Here is a 19615-nt window from a genome sequence, read left to right on the forward strand (position 1 = left end):
CCCTAAAAACATGCATGGTAGGCTGATTGGACAATCTAAATTGCCCCAAGGTATGTTTGAGCGTGAATAGTTGTTTGTCTCCTTGTGCCCTGCGATTGGCTGGCCACCAATTCTCTCTGACCTGACGTCAGTTGGGATAGGCTCCAGCACCCCCCGCAAGCCTAATGAGGATAAGGAAAATGAGATCTGTTTTTAAAGAACTAGTTGTGGGACAGCCATAACTACTGATTAATCAGGTTTTTATAAAATAATACTGCCCAGATGAGATGTTGTATTCTGGCAATATCAGCAAAAAAACTTTATATTTTTTGTTGACTTCCTGACTTGCAAGAAAACTTAGGGCTGTTTTCTTCACACATCTGTATATCTTCTGCGTCTCTTACTTCAGTGCGGTTGTTGAAATATCGCGATACTCTTGTGTCACATGTGTCCCATCCATCTGCAACCAGCGCTCGCTTATTACCGGAAACGAGTTACACTAATGTAATAGACCAGAAGCCACACGCTTTCCCATCACCGGAGAGAGAGAGAGCGAGAGCGAGGAGCAGTCCCCCCTTTTTTTCTCCCCCGTCACATGCGCCATCCACGCAGAGCTCAGTGAACCAGAGCACACTGGCTGCAGGGGGGTCACCGCGGTGGGGACGGAGACCCACATCCCGCATTCTTGGACCCCAAAATCGACTGTGGAGTTTGTTTTCTCCCCCCCCTAGGCGAAACTTTTAACTTTTCGTCGTCTTGTTGAGTTCGAAAACTTCAGATTTCCCCGAGCGTCATGAAGTGAAACTCCGCCATATTCCGCGAAAGTACCACGCCCGCTGACAGTCCTAAAACTTGGCTCAGCATTTACAAGGAAAAGCTACGTACCAAGGTAAAAAAAATAATTTATAATAATTATAAAAAAAAGTACTTTTGTAAGTTGATTGTTTCGTGCTTATCAACTAGTTGAGTAGACTCGTGGATGTGCTAGGCTTCCTTATTTCGCCCTACCTATGGCGCTTAACCGGCATCATGTTTGTGTTCGTGATCGGGGAAGCAACGACTGAAGACGGGCAAGATGACCCTGATGGCGGTGGGGGCTTGTTGCCTCAGTCCACAGGCCAAAGAAGCTCGGAGGATCAACGACGAGATCGAGAGGCAGCTACGCCGTGACAAGAAGGACTCGAAGCGTGAATACAAACTCCTCTTGCTCGGTAACTAACAACGTCATTTAACTTAAAAAAAAAAAGCAAAGCAAAGCAAAACAAATCTCCACACATTGTTTGTCTGCAAAAAGTTTTGCTATTAAACCCACAATTAAGTCTTTGTGCTCATCGGCCGCAACGCTTGTGGTTACACAATAGTTTATAAATGTCACGTGTGATGGACGAAAAAGCAACAGTCGTTGTGTTGTATAGAGCAGGGGTTAGGGTTAACCCTAGGTTTAGGGTTAAATCTGGTCCTAACAGTTAGGGTTAGTTTTGGATTTAGGTTTAGGGTTACCTTTAGGGTTAGGTTTAGATTGATGGTTAGAGTTAGTGTTAGAAATAGGGTTAGGCTCGGGGGTCCTTATCGTTAGGGTGACTTTACTGTGCTGGGTTAGGTTTGGGGTTACGTTAAGTATTCATTTTAAATATTTATTTTAGAATTTTTCAATCAAATGTTAGTTGGTTTACTGCAATCGGCTGGCCACCGATTCAGGGTTTCCCCTGGCTCTGGAGACAGCTTGGATTGGCTCCAGCCCCCCTCGCGACCCTATTGAGGATAAAGCGGTTCAGAAAATGAGACGAGATGGTAATTTGGATAATTGAATACTGCACTGATGTCAACGTTTAAGAAGCTGTTCTTTAATTGCAGTGTATTTGATAGGTCTGAGAATACAACTTCAGCCGCAGGTTAAGAAAGAGTGAGAACAATTTCAATAGGAAATAGGTTTATTACCGGACTGCAGAATGGAGAGTAAAAGCTCTAACAGTGGAGTCCTGTTCAGCACGATGTTCCTGCAACTCTCTCTGAATGAACAGTGTGTCCGTCTTTATATAGCAAGAAGAGGGCAATATTTCTAAGACAGCGAGGTAGGATAGAGTTTATGCAAACAAACTTTAGGCTGATATGGTTAGACATTTGCAGGACTAAGTTGTATACAAACACGATATTTTTTATAGCTCACACAAAATGCTGTGGCCTACCTTACATTGCGTGATTCGAACAAACAATTGCAAGGTCAGCTAGTTGGACTATCTTGCATTTCGCGATCTTAACAAACAATAATAAAATCAAGTTGGCCAGTCTACCTTACACTCTACGATCTAAACAAATAGTTGCAAGGCCAGCTAGATGGACTATCTTGCATTTCGCGATCTTAACAAACAATAATAAAATCAAGTTGGCCAGTCTACCTTACACTCTACGATCTAAACAAATAGTTGCAAGGCCAGCTAGATGGACTATCTTGCATTTCGCGATCTTAACAAACAATAATAAAATCAAGTTGGCCAGTCTACCTTACACTCTACGATCTAAACAAATAGTTGCAAGGCCAGCTAGTTTGGCCTTTCCTACATCCCATTGTCTTAACAGGCAATTGTAAAACCAGTTTGGCCACCTGGTTCGGCATGAACAAGCAATTATTAAGCCAGTTGGCTAAGTCTATCCCACAGTATTTATTAATGTTAATAAAAACAAATCGAATCTCTCAACTGCAATTTTCAGAGTCCTTGTTATTTTGTGTTGACAGGTAGCTCAAGGTGTCTTATTTTGTCACTTGGAAATATACAAAAAGCCGCTTTTTGAATTGTTATCATGTCTTACAAATAACCCTGCTTACGGTTTAGATTCCAACCATATTAGCGTGGCCCCTAAAAGAAGTACATCCCCAATCCAAATTAACAATTGAAATCTATTTTTCTGACAATACCTTTTTTTTAATGTAAGTTTTACTTTTTTTCAGGGACTGGTGAAAGTGGCAAGAGCACCTTCATCAAACAAATGAGAATCATCCATGGCCGAGGTTACTCTGACGAGGATAAGCGGGCCTTTACCAGGCTGGTGTACCAAAACATCTTTACGGCCATGCAGGCCATGATCCAGGCCATGAAGACACTGCAGATACCTTACAAGTACCACTACAACACGGTATGAAAAGCGCTCAATCTTTTATCTTCAGTTTATAGAATGACTGCAAGAGTAGTGGGCTGTGGTGTGTTATTTGCACAGTTGAACACTTTGCAGTCCTGCTGCCAAACTCTCTCAGGAAACAAGCTTTGTTTTCATTAAAAGACACTGTGAAGATAAAATTGGAATATTTACTTTGTGAATTGATTTACAGTGTGCCTCTAAATTCTTTTTTTTCCGGTTGGGACTATAGTACTCATAAAATAAGTTTGTCTGGAGTCCTTTAATAATATGTGAAAACTTTAAAAGTTAAACCATTTAGGGAATTTAAAAAAAGTACTGTTTCGTATGCCTTACTATTGGTGTTAATTCAGTTTTTTTGACTGTATCAAGGCACTTATATCTGAAATATTTTCCTATGGAAGTAAAAGACATGCTATTAATCTGTTCAAACCTTCTGACAAGTGGAGTTCTATTCTTTCCCCACAGTTGTACATGTCTAACTTCGATCAAACTAAGTGGGTGATTTGGTAGTAGCTTGTCATCCATGCAATTTCTGAATTGGTCAGAATTGCTTTTGAAAATGGTTTTGGAAACAAGCGTATTTGAAAATGGTGAAGGTACATCAAATATGCAAGTACCTGCACATTTTATGCTTCCCACACCGCACTTTTTGGGGGGCAAAATTAGAATTAAGTTTAATGTAAGGTTAGATTAAATTACTTTCTGCATTGTAATCCAAGTTCATTTACATTTGTTCATGTTATGAGCGCGTTGCAAAAAGTCCCCCCCCCCTGCAAAATACGTATAATTTTAATAATATTAAACACATTTTAGTGCTATTAAACCACTAGTTATTTGTGAATTTGTTAATAGATGGTGAATTAAAACAAATAAAAATGTTTTTCCAATCCAATATCCCGTTTTTGGTATTTTTCAGAGGGTCGGAACAAATTAATTTGTTTTTAGTTCATTTCTATGGGAAACGTTCGTTTGAGTTACGAGAAAATCGACATACGAGCTCAGTCCCGGAACACATTAAGCTCTTATCTCAAGGAACTACTGTATCCTATTTCAGCACTGGAGTAAAATAGAGTCCACCTGGCATGTTCGTTGATAGAAAGTATTTGGTGCCAGGGATTGAGGCAGAGCAATAAAGGTGGCCAGAGATTCCGAGAAGACATCCTTCGGCCGAGCCCGGGGAGATTATCTTAACAAGATTTTACCGGGAACTCTGCAATGGAGGCGCTTAGACGCCCTGGTAAATGCATGTGAACAGAAGCGCTCAATGTACACTGTGTAACGATTGGATGCAAAATATCAAAGACTCACTGAGAAATAAAACATCTGTGGTAATTCTGGTCTACGTCGCATTTGTTTGTAGTGGTTGTTGGGAAAGAAAAGGAGGTCAACTCATGCTTTTACATGTACAGTCTAGCCTGTGATTTACTAAATTGCAGCTCCCCACACAGAAGCAACAATTGTAAAACCCACATAAAATGCCGCAGAACCACATGCATGCACATACACACGTATCCAAAGCTTAACATAAATGTGAATATAAATCGTCAGTTGGTGATCATAGTTGTTTTTTTGAAGCTTTTCTTTTTTTTAGTCTTTTGATCAAAATTACTTTTTGTCTTTAGTTATATCTGAGTAATTTGTAAATATGTTAGATTTTGTCTAATTTTTGGCATACATAATAGAGAGGAATAAAAATCATGCTGGAGTAAATGTTAAGCGCGTAGGCTCCAGCACCCCCGCGGCCCGTGTTAGGATAAGCAGTTTGGAAAATTCATGAATAGTCAGTTATAGTCAATAAAAAAACAATAGTGGTACCTTGAGATACAAGCTTAATGCGTTCCAGGGACTGAGCTCGTATGTCGATTTTCTCATAACTCAAACGAACGTTTTCCATAGAAAGACTTTTTGCACGGCAACGCGATTGTAACATAACATAAACAAATTTAAGTGAACTTGGAATACGATGCAGACACACTCAAAAATAAGTCCAAATTTGATTCGTATCTCAAATTGCTCGTATTTTGAGGTACCACTGTAAAGGTTTTAGTTTGTATTTGTTTAAAAAAGGCTTCCCACCAATTTAGACTTAAAATAAACTTAGAGATTTTCGTAGTAGCTGCATGGTAATATAGTTCCAGATTGCGCACACGGTGGTATCATTGAAAAATATGTTAAGGACAGGCTATGAATGATAGATGAGTGCGATATTTTAAGCTACCGTTGATTTTTTTTGATCATTCCATCATTGCCATCTCTTCCCGTCCAAATGAATTGGTCTCTTATCGGCAAATGAATGAATTGTACCTCCTGCCATCTAGTGGAACAGAATTTTTAATTGACTATAATTAACGACAAAAACGATTGGAATCTTTCTATTGTCTTGTTGCATAACAGCACCATCACAAGAACAAGACTTTTCCTTTCAATGCAAATTTTGGCTGACAAATATACATTTGCATATTACATTGATTTATGCATGTCACAGTAGCAGCACCAATCAGGTTTAAGATGTCTATATCTCCACCAAATACTTTGCCAATTGGCTCTTCCTGTAAAACCGCATGAGAGTAATGCATGCAATACAATAGAAACACACAAAATCCACATAGAAAACAGATTTTTTTCCCCTCATATTGTGCTACCTTAATATTAACCAGTCTTTAAAGTCAAAACCACTAGTCACAAGGATGAATAGATGCTTAAACATTTTTACATTTGGGAAAAAATATGCCAATGTGCTGGTTCTGTTTACAAAGGTTACAGCACTACTTGAAACATTCAAAATGTTTGCCATGTACGTTTTGCAAGGACTGAGGTTGCGAAAATCTGTCATAAATGCTTTATAATTTCACTAAATGATTACTAATCTGTTCTATCGTGCCATAGAAAATAGCCCATATTGCGATAAAAGATTTTCCCCCTTATATCGCGCAGCATTATATTGAATAATTACATATTGAATTGTTGTTTATTATGTTCTTTTTCAGGCAAACGCCAACACTGTCTCCGAGGTGAACGTGGAGACGGTGACGACATTTACAAAAGTGTATGTGGACGCCATCAGGAGCCTGTGGGCCGATCCGGGAATCCAAGAATGTTATAGTCGCAAGAGAGAATTCCAACTCTCCGACTCGGCTAAGTAGTGAGTGTACTGTAAACATATTGGATACCTGCTTAATACTTTCCGCTTTTTCCCTATGACAGCTGCTTGCGTGACTTCTGGGATTAATCTATTTAAAGATGATGTTTTAATAACATACAATTCTTAAGAGAAAAGGTCTGTGAACACTTTAGTCATATTGGAAAATGAAAACATGCTTCATAGATTGCCTATTTTGAAAAAATATATATATTTTGGGGATAATGTAATTACACAGCATTTGAAGCATCTTTGATTGGACCCAAACTGAATTCAGAAGTTTTAATTGGCTTGTCCTAATACTTTTATTTTGTTTTAAACATTGTTTGACTGTTCATTCATTCTTTTGCCTTATGTCGACTCCAGTTCTGGTAGCAACTGGTGTTTGGATAATTTTGTGTTGACTTTGTTACCCCTTGCAGCTGCTAAATTATGGGATTTATTCTAGTTAATGTGTCAAACTCAATATTATTTGTGGCCCTCTAAAGCTAATCATGTGGCTTGACTTCATGTTTTAGGCTAAAAAAAACCAAATTAAAACAAAATTAGAATTCAGTTTTGTGTAAAGTTACATTAAATGTATGTTTGAGTGTGTCTCTATATATTAATCCAAGTTAAAAAAAATCCAATTATAGTTATATCAAACACATTTTATTACTATTAAACTACTAGTTATGTGTTACTTTGTTAATAGATGGCGAATTAAACGTATGTTTGAGTGTGTCTGTATATATTAATACAAGTTAATTTAAATTTGTTCTGTTACGAGTGCGTCGCTGTGGAAAGGCATAAAGTCAGCTGGGATAGGCTCCAGCACCGCCCGCGACCCTAATGAGGACAAGGCGGTTCAGAAAATGAGATGAGAAGAAAAAATTTACATTGTTTATTTATTTATCTTCTGCATTTCTCATTCTGACGACTTTGCTGGAGCCTATCCCAGCTAACTATGGGCAAGTACATAAGGACACCAAAAAAAAAACATATCTGCAAATTTATGGATAATTTTTAGTGTTCCATCATTCCACCGTATGCTTATGGAAAGAAAGAGGAGTACCTGAAAAAAAGCCACAGAGGCAGAGGGGGCTCTGGGACTCTACAATATGGATGTTTGATCCATTCAGCCACAGTGTCGCTGGTTTTGAATTACGTACGCAAAAATGAGTTAATAACAGCTGCTAGGTCTAAATAATTTAAAAAAAATGTTATTAATGCATATGTGCTTAAGTTATTCTTATTCTCATGGTGTAGCTACTTGAATGACTTGGACCGCATCGCGGATGCCGCATACCTGCCGTCGCAGCAAGACGTGCTGCGGGTCAGGGTGCCCACCACGGGTATCATCGAGTACCCCTTCGACCTGGAGAACATGGTGTTTAGGTGAATCTGCTTTCTCCGTCGCTCCCCGCGGGAAAAACAGTGGGTCACCACAAGGCTTTTATCTCCACGGCAGGATGGTGGATGTGGGCGGGCAGCGTTCAGAAAGGAGAAAGTGGATCCACTGTTTCGAGAAGGTCACGTCCATCATGTTCCTTGTTGCGCTCAGCGAGTACGACCAGGTGCTGGTGGAGTCGGCGAACGAGGTAACGCCCAGCAGTGTGTTTAACTGGCCTGCAGGAGGAGCTCTTTAGTCACTGCTCTGGCCCTTTTACAGCTCCTTCACCCTCCCTCCCCTTTATTTAACGTCTCTGTTTTTTTTTTGTTGAAGAATCGCATGGAGGAAAGCATGGCCTTGTTTCGGACAATCACCTCCTACAAGTGGTTTGAAAAGTCCTCTATCATCTTGTTCCTCAACAAGACTGATTTGCTGAAGGAGAAAATCATGCACTCGCATTTGGTCGACTACTTTCCTGAATTTAACGGTGAGCAGAAGATATTTTTCCTGTATTTTTAATTGGGCTAAAAGTAGCTATCCGATTGGAATTTGGAAACAAAAGTTAGCCGACTTCAGTGGTTAGCGTGTCGGCCTCACAGCTCTGGAATCCTGGGTTCAAATCCAGGTCATTCCACCTGAGTGGAGTTTGAATGTTCTCCCCGGGCCTGTGTGGGTTTTCTCCGGGTACTCCGGTTTCCTCCCACATTCCAAAAACATGCACGGTCGGCTGATTGGACCCTATAAATTGCCCCTAGGAATGGGTGTGAGTGTGCATGGTTGTGTGCCCTTCGATTGGCAGCCGGGAGTCTGCCGGGATAGGCTCCAGCACCCCCTGACTCTAGTGAAGATTGAACTTGTATGCTGTGTTTGGAAACGAAACTGTGATTGGCAAAAATGTGGATTTTCAACAATGGAGATTGGTCAGAAAATTGTGATGTGTACAACCTACTCTCCTTGAAAATTTGATGCAAATTACACTGCATAATTTTCAAGGCATTTACTATTTGAGAACAATTCACACAAACCTTCCAATGAGAAAGGTATTTTTTTTTCATTCATGAATCACTTAAAACCATCCATCGCGTAATCATTTCCATATTCATAATGTGGATCCATGCAAGGTTGGGTGTTGCCGCAGCCTATCCCAGCTGCCTTCGGGCAAAAGGCAGGCAGGCTACACCCTAGACTGGATGCCAGTGAGACATAGAGGCATACAGAGAGAGACAGACAACCATTCATACTCAGAATTATACCGCTGCCCATCGGGAATCGATCCCTTGCACTTAAAATGTACTTTTCCAAATGATTTTCCACAAAGGAGTCTCTAGACATTTGGAAAATGCACTGAATGGCAGAAATTATATTCAATAAGATAAGTTAGTGCTGTAATCAGTTTGCAATCTCATCTCTTTCTGAACCGCTTTATCCTCACTAAGGTCGCGGGGGTGCTGGAGCCTATCCCAGCTGTCTTTGGGCCAGAGGCTGGGGACATCCTGAATTGGTGGCCAGCCAATTGCAGGGCACATAGACTCAAACAACCATTCACACTCACACCCATACCTAGGGGCAATTTAGAGTGTCCATTCAGCCTACCATGCATGTGTTTGGAATGTGGGAGGAAACCGGAGTACCCGGACAAAACCCACACAGGCTCGGGGAGAACATACAAAGTCCACACAGAAAGGTCCCAACCTGGATTTGAACCCGGATCCCCCCCACTGTGAGGCCGACGGGCTACAGTCTGCAATCTTTTAGCTACTTTATTATCATATTTTGGACTATATGTCACTTTTGAGTATAGCGTATTTTTCAGACAGTAAGTCACACCTGAGTATAAGTCAGTCTTTAGTATTAGACTCAGGCCCAACCAAACTATTCAAAAAAATATTACCTGAAAATACGTTTGTAATCGCCAGGTACCGACCCCCCACCCCCTCACCGCTGTTAAAGCAGTTCAGAAAATGAATGATGGATTGTCAGCTTCTCATGTGCGTTCCTACCCTCTTGTAGGTCCACAGCAGGATGTGAAGGCAGGCCAGGAGTTTATCCTGAACATGTTTGTTAACCTTCATCCCGACCGTACAAAGCTCATCTACTACCATTTCACCTGCGCCACCAACACAGACAACATCCGCTTTGTCTTCCATGCTGTAAAAGACCACATCCTGCAGGGTAACCTCGAAGATTACAACTTGGTGTGAAACGGCGGTAGGCCTGATGAAGCTTGATTTTTTTGTAATTTTTACCACTAATAACGTAAGACGGCGGCAACCGCACACACAATGACGGTACTACTGGCATTTTTAAACCTAGGATCACCTAATGGCGGACCGTGCTGTCGAAGCTTAAGAGAATTTCACTGCGCGCTGAACGGTGGTCGGCTGTGTCCGCAGGGGCTCGTTTTTTGCCCAGTTGCGATTTGATCACGCTTTGAAGTGACAATCCTCATTATAGTTTGTGCATGCCTTTTGAATGGAAGCCAGTATGCAAAAGCCGTTTATTTTATATTCTTGCTATCCAACTCAAGGTACATGGTGGACTTGTATGCTTTTTTTTTCGCATTTGGTCGATGATTCAGCGTACAAGTTGAATGATTATTAGACAAAGCGTACAGCTATGTTTGCACATTCTTAGGACAATCTGGCATGCTAAACTGTTTTAGAAAAGGAATTTAAATTACAGTAAAAGGAATTTAAATTACAGTAAAATACTGGCCCAACCAAGCCTTATGTAAAGCAAGGCAAAAGGAGAGGCTAAAACAAATGTAAGATAATGTGCGGATATAGTGTTTAAGAGTTGACATTTCAACTGCTTTTCTCAAGGAGTTGTGAGTAAGGATTCAGTAATTTTCTTTCGTGAAACTTAAAAAAAAAATCATAGAAGCAAATGAATTTTGTGCTAATTTTTTTTTTTAAAAAGCACAGAAATTTTACTGTTTAATAAACAGTAATATAGAGTCAGTAACAGTATTGTGCATTGAGAAACATACATTTTATACCCAAAAGAGGCATTAGGAGTAGAGTTGTCTTAGTAGTGAGTGAAAAGAACAAAGTAAGTGAATTTTGGAAATATTCTGATGGAATTCAACATCAGTTTCATTGGAAATAGCCATTGAAACATGTACTCGATTCAAGAATATGAAATTTGACTTCCTTGATCTTTTGCATGATGTTATTGCTAGTTAGTCAGCCAAACGTGCCTGGTACTAGTAAAACATGACCAATAAAACACACTTGTTTTAGTCGACTGGTTTTCCAAAAACCAGTAGGATTCAACACTAATTGCACATTTTTACAAGACTTTTCAAGCTTTCACTCATTTGCACATTTGAGTAATGTCGTGTCACCATTTCGGAACACTTCACACAAGTTTCTTTTATTTATTTTTTTCCCGTTATTTGATTTTGGGTGCATATGGCATTTACATTTATATTTAGCGCTAAAAATAAAAGACTGAAAAAAAATATAAAATTGCGACAAACCACTTGTAATCTTGTGAGAATAATCCTATTGTTCTGATGGAAATGGTTTTATTTTTTTTAGTAATAATAAAACAGATTTTTTTTAAATTCTATTTATGGGGAATATAAAAAATTGAAACTAAATCTATTTTTGGAGCGGTCCAACTTTATTCTGGTAAAATTTCAATTTTTTTTCACTTTTACGTGTATTTTTTTGTAAAATTAAGACTATTCACAAAACGTACTATATAGTTTTGTTTTATAAAAAAGTCAGGCTTTTACTAGAAAAGTTATTCTATTATGGAATAGCTGTAAAACCATTTTTTCCTATCCTTACCATAGAAACCTAAAAGATAGTTTGTAATGTTCCTCCTATTTAAATGAAAAATGTATTGAAAAAACTTCTAAAATACATATTAGGTACTGTTTTCTCATAAAATTCGCATGTATTTCATCATTATTTGCAATCCTCGTGAAAAATAATGATATACCTAATGTCAGCATAGTGTAGGCAAGTAGTAATTGCTCATTTTTACTACAAATCCAATCCTTGGATCAAATCTTATTATAATGCGATCTACCAATAGTATTTTAGCGATCCACTGGTAGATCAATACGTTAAACTACAAGTTAGTGTAAAATTCAACATTTTCATTTAACTAAGACTATTCTCATGAGAATTTCAACTATATTTTTATAATGTGAAAGCTTATTCTGACTATAATTGTTTTTCTAGCATAATGACTTTGCAATAATAACATGCCTTTTTTTGTACTGTACATCAATTACATTATTTTTAATGTACACATTTCTGTTCATTTTCAACTTCATTTTTCTAACATTTCAACTTTAAATTTGGCCCTCACGATCTATTGTTATGCATAGCTACACATTTGAAGGGAATTTTGCCACATTAGCATTTTTATTTTATTTTATTTCTGTTATTTTGCCAATTGGTTATTGTATCAAGCTGCAATTGTTTCATTTGTACGATAGTGAATGGACTATAGTAGTGGGCCCGAGATTTATTTGAATGCAGACTTTAAATATGAGACGGTACAGTGATCGCAGTTGCAAAAAGGCTAAGCGCTGAGAGAAAAGTATTTTAAATAACCTCTCAGGCGTTAAATGAGTGTGGTCTTGAAGTGCTGTTTAAATTGTTGGAGTAAATGAATAAAAGCCTAATTACAGCAGATGGCTTGTACCACTGTTTACATGACCTCTTGTCTTATTAAAAATAATTGCAAACTAATTTATGCTTGAATTTTGCTCACTGCAAACGATGTTTTATCCAGCATTCTTGCGCGTGAGTGTGTGTGTTCTGGTGCGATTATTTGAATAAAGTAAAAAAAAAAAAAATGTTGACCAATGGTTCGGGTCTTGGTGTTTTTAGGAAATGTGCAGCATTAAATGCTACCTTCATAACTTGTTTTTTTTTCTTCCATGTTGTGTTTTAGGGAGTGATGATAGGCCAAGATGGGTTTAATGGAGCGCACAGAATCCCAATCAATTTTTCATTTTTTTTTCCTTACAATCATTTTTCAGATGGATAATCCTGTTTTTTCTTGTGATTTTTTTCAGCCATTTTAGAGATACATTTTTAAACTTTTTACTTAGGGAAAAACAGTTATTTTTCCCCCACTTCTCCAATTTTTGGAGGGGACGTCCCTGATTCTAAAATGGCCCAATTTCCAATCAGATTGACCTCCACCAGGATCAAACTACCCCCTGTACACACACACACACACACACACACACACACACACACACACACACACACACACACTCACACGCACCCTCACACACTCACACACACTCTCACACACAGACACTTTCACACACTCTCACACACAGACACTTTCACACACTCTCACACACAGACACTTTCACACACTCTCACACAAACTCTCACCACACTCTCACACACTCTCACACACACACTCTCACACACACTCTCACAAACACACTCACGCACTCTCACACACACTCACACACTCTCACACACACACTCTCACACACACTCACACCCACACACACTCTCACGCACTCTCACACACACTCTCACACGAACACTCTCACACACACTTACACCCACTCACACTCACAAACACACTCTCACACACTCTCACACAAACTCACACACACACTCACCCATAGACAATATGAACTGAATATCTTTCGCAAAATAACAAAATTTCAGACCAGGGGCTGAAGTGTTTTCCAGGTTTTAGAATAAAATGGTGCAAAATGAACTAACTAAAACTCCAGACACATGGTCATTCATTCAAATATTTAGAAGTCAAATGATTCACAATAAATCCATAAGAATATTTCACCTTGAGAGGAAATATACCACCTTTTTCTTTCTGTTTCAAGAACAAGTTCTGCTACTAAAAGCCAAGCTGACACACCTTCACTCTTTCGGCTAGTGAGGGAAGTCTCTTTCCTTGGTATGTTAATCAGATGTCTCTGATAGCTCATAACGTGACCAGGCGGAAATATTTATCAGTGACTGAAGTAATCCACCATCCAGCCACCTCCTTTGTTTCATTTCAGTCACAGGAAGAATATAGCAGCCTAAATAGTGGCCGAATTCTCAACCATGGACTGTTGCTGTTGCTCCCTGTCCCCCGAAGAAGCTGAGAGACGGAGAATCAACCGGGCCATCGAGAGGCAACTGGAACATGATCGGAAACAAAATGAACGTGCCTTCAAGCTTCTCTTTTTGGGTGAGTCATTACCTTAAATACTGTGTACCTTTTCTTACTCAAATTGGGAGCAAAAAAAACTGGTAGTTGATGTTATTGGGCACTAGGAGACAAACAACCATTCATTCATGCTCACACTCATATTTAGGAGCAATTTAGAGTGTTTAATCAGACTCCAATACATGTTTTTGGAATTTGGGAGGAAAGCGGAGTTCCCGCAGAAAACCCACACAGGCCAGGGAGAACATGTAAACTCCACACAGGTGGACCAACCTGGATTTGAACCCAGGTCCCTTACTACGGGGCCGACGACGCACTGACGTACTAACCACTCATCCACCAGGCGGCCCACCTTGTATGGGGGTAGGTTCATATTTAGTAGACCTCTTAGAGTTCTACAGATATGGGTTCTTCACATTACATATGTGAAGAGGTTTCACTCATATTTTGGCAACAAATGTATTTGTATATTCCATTATATTGCTTCAGGTTATCTCACATGTTACGTGAGATAAAACATTAGTGGACTCATGCTTTGTTTGTTTGAATTATTTAAAAAAGAAGGAAGTGCAACAAACCTGTAACTGAATGCAAGTACCGTCATTATTGTATCTTCCCTCGTTTATAATTTTAATGAGATACACTCCCTCCACAAAAATGTTGATCTAAATTTTTGGTATTGTTGTCCAGGCTCTAACCGGTCTTGCTCAGTTTCTCCTGAATGTCACACAAAAAAGGGAAAAAAAAGCCCTTTATCCCTTTTTTTTCTGGAAAAATTAAGACTGTCATTTATTGAATGTATTGTATACTATAAAAAATAGGTGTTGGGATGCTTGAGGTGAATTTTTAAAGTGTTTTTCTACCCCCACCAGGTACAGCAGATAGTGGCAAGAGCACTTTTATCAAGCAGATCCGGATCCTACACGGTAAAGGCTATACCGAGAGCCAGAAAATTTCCTTCATTCGCTTAGTGTGCCAGAATGTGCTCAGCTCCATGCAAGCACTCATCGAAGCCATGGGAATCCTCAATTTGGAGTATGCCGAAGAACAAAACAAAGTAAGGGAATTTTGCTCTCTAATTGTTCATGTACCTGGCTCACCAGTATTCCATTCTTGTGTGTTGTCTTCATAGCATACAGTTGAAAAGAGCAATTATCTACTTAATGTCTTGTAATCCTACGAAGAAAAATCATCAAGGAAGATTTTCATTTGATATACTTTTTATTGCGCGGTACTATTTTTTGAGAAAAATCAACAAAGCGCTGATCTTTGGTAAAATCTATGGAATAAAGGCAATATGAAAAGGAAAAAAATACAAAAGTAGAAAACAAAATAGGGAGCCCCCAGTGTGAGAGGAGTTTTTGTTTTATGAGAAATCAGCACCTATGTGCATATGACTAAATTTTGGATACCGATTTGTCTATATTACTAAAGTGTGGGTACAAATTATTAATCTGTGTGTCCATATTACTAAAGTGTGGGTAGAGATTTGTAATCTATGGCTCCATATTACTAAATTGTGGGTACAAATTATTAATCTGTGTGTCCATATTACTAAAGTGTGGGTAGAGATTTGTAATCTATGGCTCCATATTACTAAATTGTGGGTACAGATTAGTATTTTGTGTTTACATATTACTGAATTGTGTGTGGAGATTACTAAACTGTATTCACATATAACTAAATTATGGCTACAGATAATTTCTCAATTGTATCCACAGATTAATAAATTGTATGCACAGAGTATTAAACTGTAGTTACAGATTACTCAACTGCACCCTTTGCTTCGCTTATAAAAATCATTATTATTATTGTATGACATTTACTTTTTTGCTTGATGATATTAAACAAAACAGAGAAAGTACTACAAATCATTTTAAAAGGCGGCAAATGCGTACAGTCAGTTATCTTGATAACAAAGAATAGTGCAGTCATTTTGTCAATTATCAACATTATCAGCATGTTAACATGCTCTTATTAAATTTGTTATCCCGCAAAGATAATCAGCTTTTGGTTACATTTTTTTACATAAAACTTTGTTGTCAGTTTTTTTCCCCCAATGAGATCAATAAATAATGCAAAGTATTTACTGTAGCACTGTTAAAACCAAAGTAGCAGGTTTTGACATGTTGTTTTTGTTGGGTACCATGTCTAATTAGCTCTGTCCAAATGCTGAATTAATTCTAGTACTCTTTTTATGAACATTCTAGGATCTGGCAAAGCGTTTGAGTGAAGTGGAGGGGGAGAGGTTGCAAAGATTGGAGTCGTGGCAAGTGAACGCCATCAACAATTTGTGGCGCGATAGCGGCCTTCAGAAGTGCTATGATCGAAGACGTGAATTCTGCTTGTCCGATTCAGCCAAATAGTAGGCTTTTTATTTCCTTTTCGGAGGTTTAAAATGTAAAACACTACACAATAATAACTAAGAGTTGTTACAGTTACTTCAGCGACATGGACCGAATCACCGCCCCGAGTTACATCCCTAATTTGCAAGACATCTTGAGGGTTCGAATCCCTACCACAGGAATCATTGAGTACCCTTTTCAGGTCAAGGGCGTTACCTTTAGGTAAAGTACCGCTCTTTTACTTTAGATCTTGTACATTTTGAATTCATTTATTCATACCTGTCAACTTGTACGTTTTATACGTATTTTATACGTTTTTTTACCATTTCAAATCATATACGCCGTACACCGACTTTTGTACGGGGCAATTTTTTTATGAAAACCGATCTCAACAAGACCGTTATGGCTAAAATTTAGATAGTCTTCTCAATTGTTACTATTGTCACGGTATACCAGCAATAATTATCCTCAATCGTATGTATTTTTTTAGCGGTGCGTACGGTAATATCGATAAAGGATGACATGCACATGCGTAGATATATACATAGAGTAAATATTGTGGAAGCAAGCATGGAGGAGCCACTCAGTAAGAAACGAGTTTCCACGAGTAAACATGCGTCGTACGGTGTTTGTATGTTTTTGGGGGGTTTGTACGGGGAATCATAATCCTTTATAAGGGCAGTTATCAGCAGAGGTTGACAGGTATGTTTATTTGACCCTAGTTGAAAAGATTGAATTGAACTCATCCTATGTACCTGTGTGGTGTTTACATGTTCTCCCCTCTTTAAAATAATTTGCGATGCTAATCTGCTGTATAGGATGGTGGATGTGGGTGGCCAGCGGTCTGAAAGGAGGAAGTGGATCCACTGCATGGATAACGTCGTTGCTATCATCTTCCTGGCAGCCCTCAATGAGTATGACAGAGTCTTGCTTGAGGACCCCAAACATGTAAACTTTGTTTATTGTTGTTGTTCTTTAGTCGTTTTGTTGTTGTTGTTGTTGTTGTTTCTGTCTTGTTTTCAACCCCAGTGGTGCAAGTGGTTAGCACGTTGGCCTCACAGCTTTAGGCTCCTGGGTTCAAATCCAGTTCGGTCCACCTGTGTGTGGAGTTGGCATGTTCTCCTCGAGCCTGTGTGGGTTTTGTCCGGGTACTCTTTTCAAAAACATGCATGGTAGGCTGATTGGACACTCTAAATCACCCCAAGGTATGGTTGTGAGTGTGCATGGTTGTCCTTCTTCTTTTGTCCTGTGATAGGCTACAGGCTAGCCACTGATTCAGGGTGTCCCCATGCCTCTGGCCCGGGGTCAGCTGGGATAGGCTCCAGCACCCCCCGCGACCCTAATGAGGATAAAACAGTTCAGAAAATGAGATGAGATGTTTTTTTTCCTGATTTTATAGTTTTGACTTTTATGTTGTTTTCAGGTAATTCACTCGTTTTGTTTTAATCTTTCATCGATATTTTTTGTCAGAATCGGATGCAAGAGAGCCTGGCTTTGTTCAAGACCATCGTTGAGTACCCGTGGTTTGGCAACACCTCCTTCATCCTCTTTCTGAACAAAACAGACCTTCTGGAGGAGAAGATCCAGTCTTCAGATATAGCCACCCATTTCCCAGAATATGCAGGTATGTATGTGCTCTTACTCTCATACCCTATTTGTCTAAATCATGTTGGCTTTTTCCAGCGTGCCACGTAACAGTATTTGGAATAAAACTTAGTTACACTTTATTTAAAAGCTCATCATACCACCATTATAACCATAACATGACACTCATAATGAATAGGAATCAAACTTATGATACTTATGAAGTATGGGTGAGTAAATTATATCACTTATGATGCAAAGTTGACATCTTCTTCATCAGCATTCATTTGTATTCATGGAAGTCTTATGGCAATGTTCGTGATAGTCATGACGATTTAAGATAAGCAAATGCTTCCTAATTTTTCCACCCCAGTGCTACTTGTATTTAATGCCAAATGACCGAGTCCCTGAACATGTCACATAAAATGATCCCAAATTTATGGGATGTTTAAAGTCTATCCACAGTCTTGATAGGGCAAAACACATGATACATATCAATCTAAAGTCAATTTGAGTCTATTGACCCGAGTCCCCCCTTTTTCATTACCAGGTCCTCCACGTGATTCCAAACAAGCACGGAAATTCTTCCTGGAACTTTACAAGAAGACACACAAAGGCCACAGGAAGCGTATGTTCATGCACTACACCTGTGCCACAGACACCAAAAATGCCAAAGTGGTCTTCGATAGCGTCGAGGATATCCTCTTCAATGAAATTCTCAAAGATTATATCCCCCACTGATGGTCAGAAGCATTAAGCTCCAGGAGAACATGTAAACTCCGCACATGAGGACCCACCTATGATCGAACCCTCAACCGCAAAAAAAACACACAAAAAATACACGTGTACACAATACATTCCAAACCACTGATCTATGCAGCGAACATTAAAGACAAAAAAAACATTAAATTCCACAAAATCCTCAAGCAAATCTCGAGTCCCAAAACAATAGCAACCCAATCCAAAATTTGACAAGTACTTTAAGTACATGGATTTGTTTTACATACATTTAAAAAAAGAAAAGCTTAAGATGTTATGCTTACTAATGTTCTTGAGAGGTGGATGGAAAGTGAGTGTTTTTATTGGTTTATTATTTATTATTATTTTGCCTCAGCCTGCAACTATATGTACAAAAGTGTGACTAAATTTTTTTTTTTCTCTTTGACCACCAAAAGCCTGCCCACCTGACGAGTCAGGTGTTTTTGTTCGACAATTAAACTTTAGTTTGGAGGCCACATGTCTACTTTTTTTTTTTAATGACGTTAAGAATGGTTTCCAGGCTCTAAATATAAGAATTTACTTTAGGCAGCCCGATGGAATGAGTGGTGAGTGCGTCAGCCTCACATTGGGAGAACTGGGTTCAAATCTCGGTCGCTCCACCTGTGTGGATTTGCATGTTCTCTCTGGGCCTGTGTGGGTTTTCTCCAGGTACTCCGGTTTCCTCCCACTTTCCAAAAACTTGCATGGGAGGCTGATTTGACCCCTTAAATTGCCCCTAGGTATGAGTGTGAGCATGAATGGTTGCTTGTCTCCTTGTGCCGTGCGATTGGCTGGCCACCACTGCCTGAAGTCAGCTGGGATAGGATCCAGCACCCCCTGCGACCCTACTGAGGCTAAAGCGGTTCAGAAAATGAGATAAAAGACGAGATGAGATCGGTTTCCATGGTAATTGTTATTACTTTGGCTCAACATAGGGTAGGTTCTCATTCCCCAAGTTCAGTATATCTGATAATAGAGTTAAGTTGACGCAAGGCTGTTAAAACCGGTTTTTGCTGAAATTGCTGCACTAACATTGTTGATACGATTATCTCCAAGAAGAACATGCATACTCCACATAGTGAGCACTGACCTGGGATCGAACCCTTGACCCCACTGTGAGTCCAATGCGCCAAC

At 39.1% G+C, this 19615-nt stretch overlaps 2 protein-coding genes across 2 annotated transcripts; both read left to right on the forward strand.

Moving 5' to 3' along the window:
* The first annotated feature begins 422 nt into the window (after window positions 1–422).
* LOC144210200 (guanine nucleotide-binding protein G(q) subunit alpha-like) lies at window positions 423–12443 on the forward strand. Its single transcript, XM_077736708.1, has 8 exons — window positions 423–868; window positions 1034–1190; window positions 2927–3111; window positions 6102–6256; window positions 7502–7630; window positions 7704–7833; window positions 7959–8112; window positions 9636–12443. The coding sequence occupies exons 2-8, from the start codon at window positions 1055–1057 to the stop codon at window positions 9824–9826; spliced, it is 1080 nt and encodes a 359-aa protein (XP_077592834.1). The 5' UTR covers window positions 423–868; window positions 1034–1054; the 3' UTR covers window positions 9827–12443.
* Window positions 12444–13491: 1048 nt separating this feature from the next.
* Window positions 13492–18959, forward strand: LOC144210681 (guanine nucleotide-binding protein subunit alpha-14-like). Its single transcript, XM_077737456.1, has 7 exons — window positions 13492–13814; window positions 14666–14850; window positions 16004–16158; window positions 16232–16360; window positions 16957–17086; window positions 17609–17762; window positions 18273–18959. The coding sequence occupies exons 1-7, from the start codon at window positions 13688–13690 to the stop codon at window positions 18461–18463; spliced, it is 1071 nt and encodes a 356-aa protein (XP_077593582.1). The 5' UTR covers window positions 13492–13687; the 3' UTR covers window positions 18464–18959.
* The last annotated feature ends 656 nt before the right edge of the window (window positions 18960–19615 follow it).

This window comes from Stigmatopora nigra, chromosome 17, assembly GCF_051989575.1.
Source record: "Stigmatopora nigra isolate UIUO_SnigA chromosome 17, RoL_Snig_1.1, whole genome shotgun sequence".
In the NCBI taxonomy this organism is placed as follows: domain Eukaryota; kingdom Metazoa; phylum Chordata; class Actinopteri; order Syngnathiformes; family Syngnathidae; genus Stigmatopora; species Stigmatopora nigra.

What these genes read in the sequence shown, in the direction of transcription:
- LOC144210200 (XM_077736708.1), top strand. Translation starts at nt 1,055, where the DNA reads ATGACCCTGATGGCGGTGGGGGCTTGTTGCCTCAGTCCACAGGCCAAA. An exon ending in ATACAAACTCCTCTTGCTCG is followed by an intron (nt 1,191 to 2,926) that starts GTAACTAACAAC and finishes ACTTTTTTTCAG; the next exon opens with GGACTGGTGAAAGTGGCAAG. An exon ending in CTGGAGAACATGGTGTTTAG is followed by an intron (nt 7,631 to 7,703) that starts GTGAATCTGCTT and finishes TCTCCACGGCAG; the next exon opens with GATGGTGGATGTGGGCGGGC.
- LOC144210681 (XM_077737456.1), top strand. Translation starts at nt 13,688, where the DNA reads ATGGACTGTTGCTGTTGCTCCCTGTCCCCCGAAGAAGCTGAGAGACGG. An exon ending in CTTCAAGCTTCTCTTTTTGG is followed by an intron (nt 13,815 to 14,665) that starts GTGAGTCATTAC and finishes TACCCCCACCAG; the next exon opens with GTACAGCAGATAGTGGCAAG. An exon ending in ATGCCGAAGAACAAAACAAA is followed by an intron (nt 14,851 to 16,003) that starts GTAAGGGAATTT and finishes TGAACATTCTAG; the next exon opens with GATCTGGCAAAGCGTTTGAG.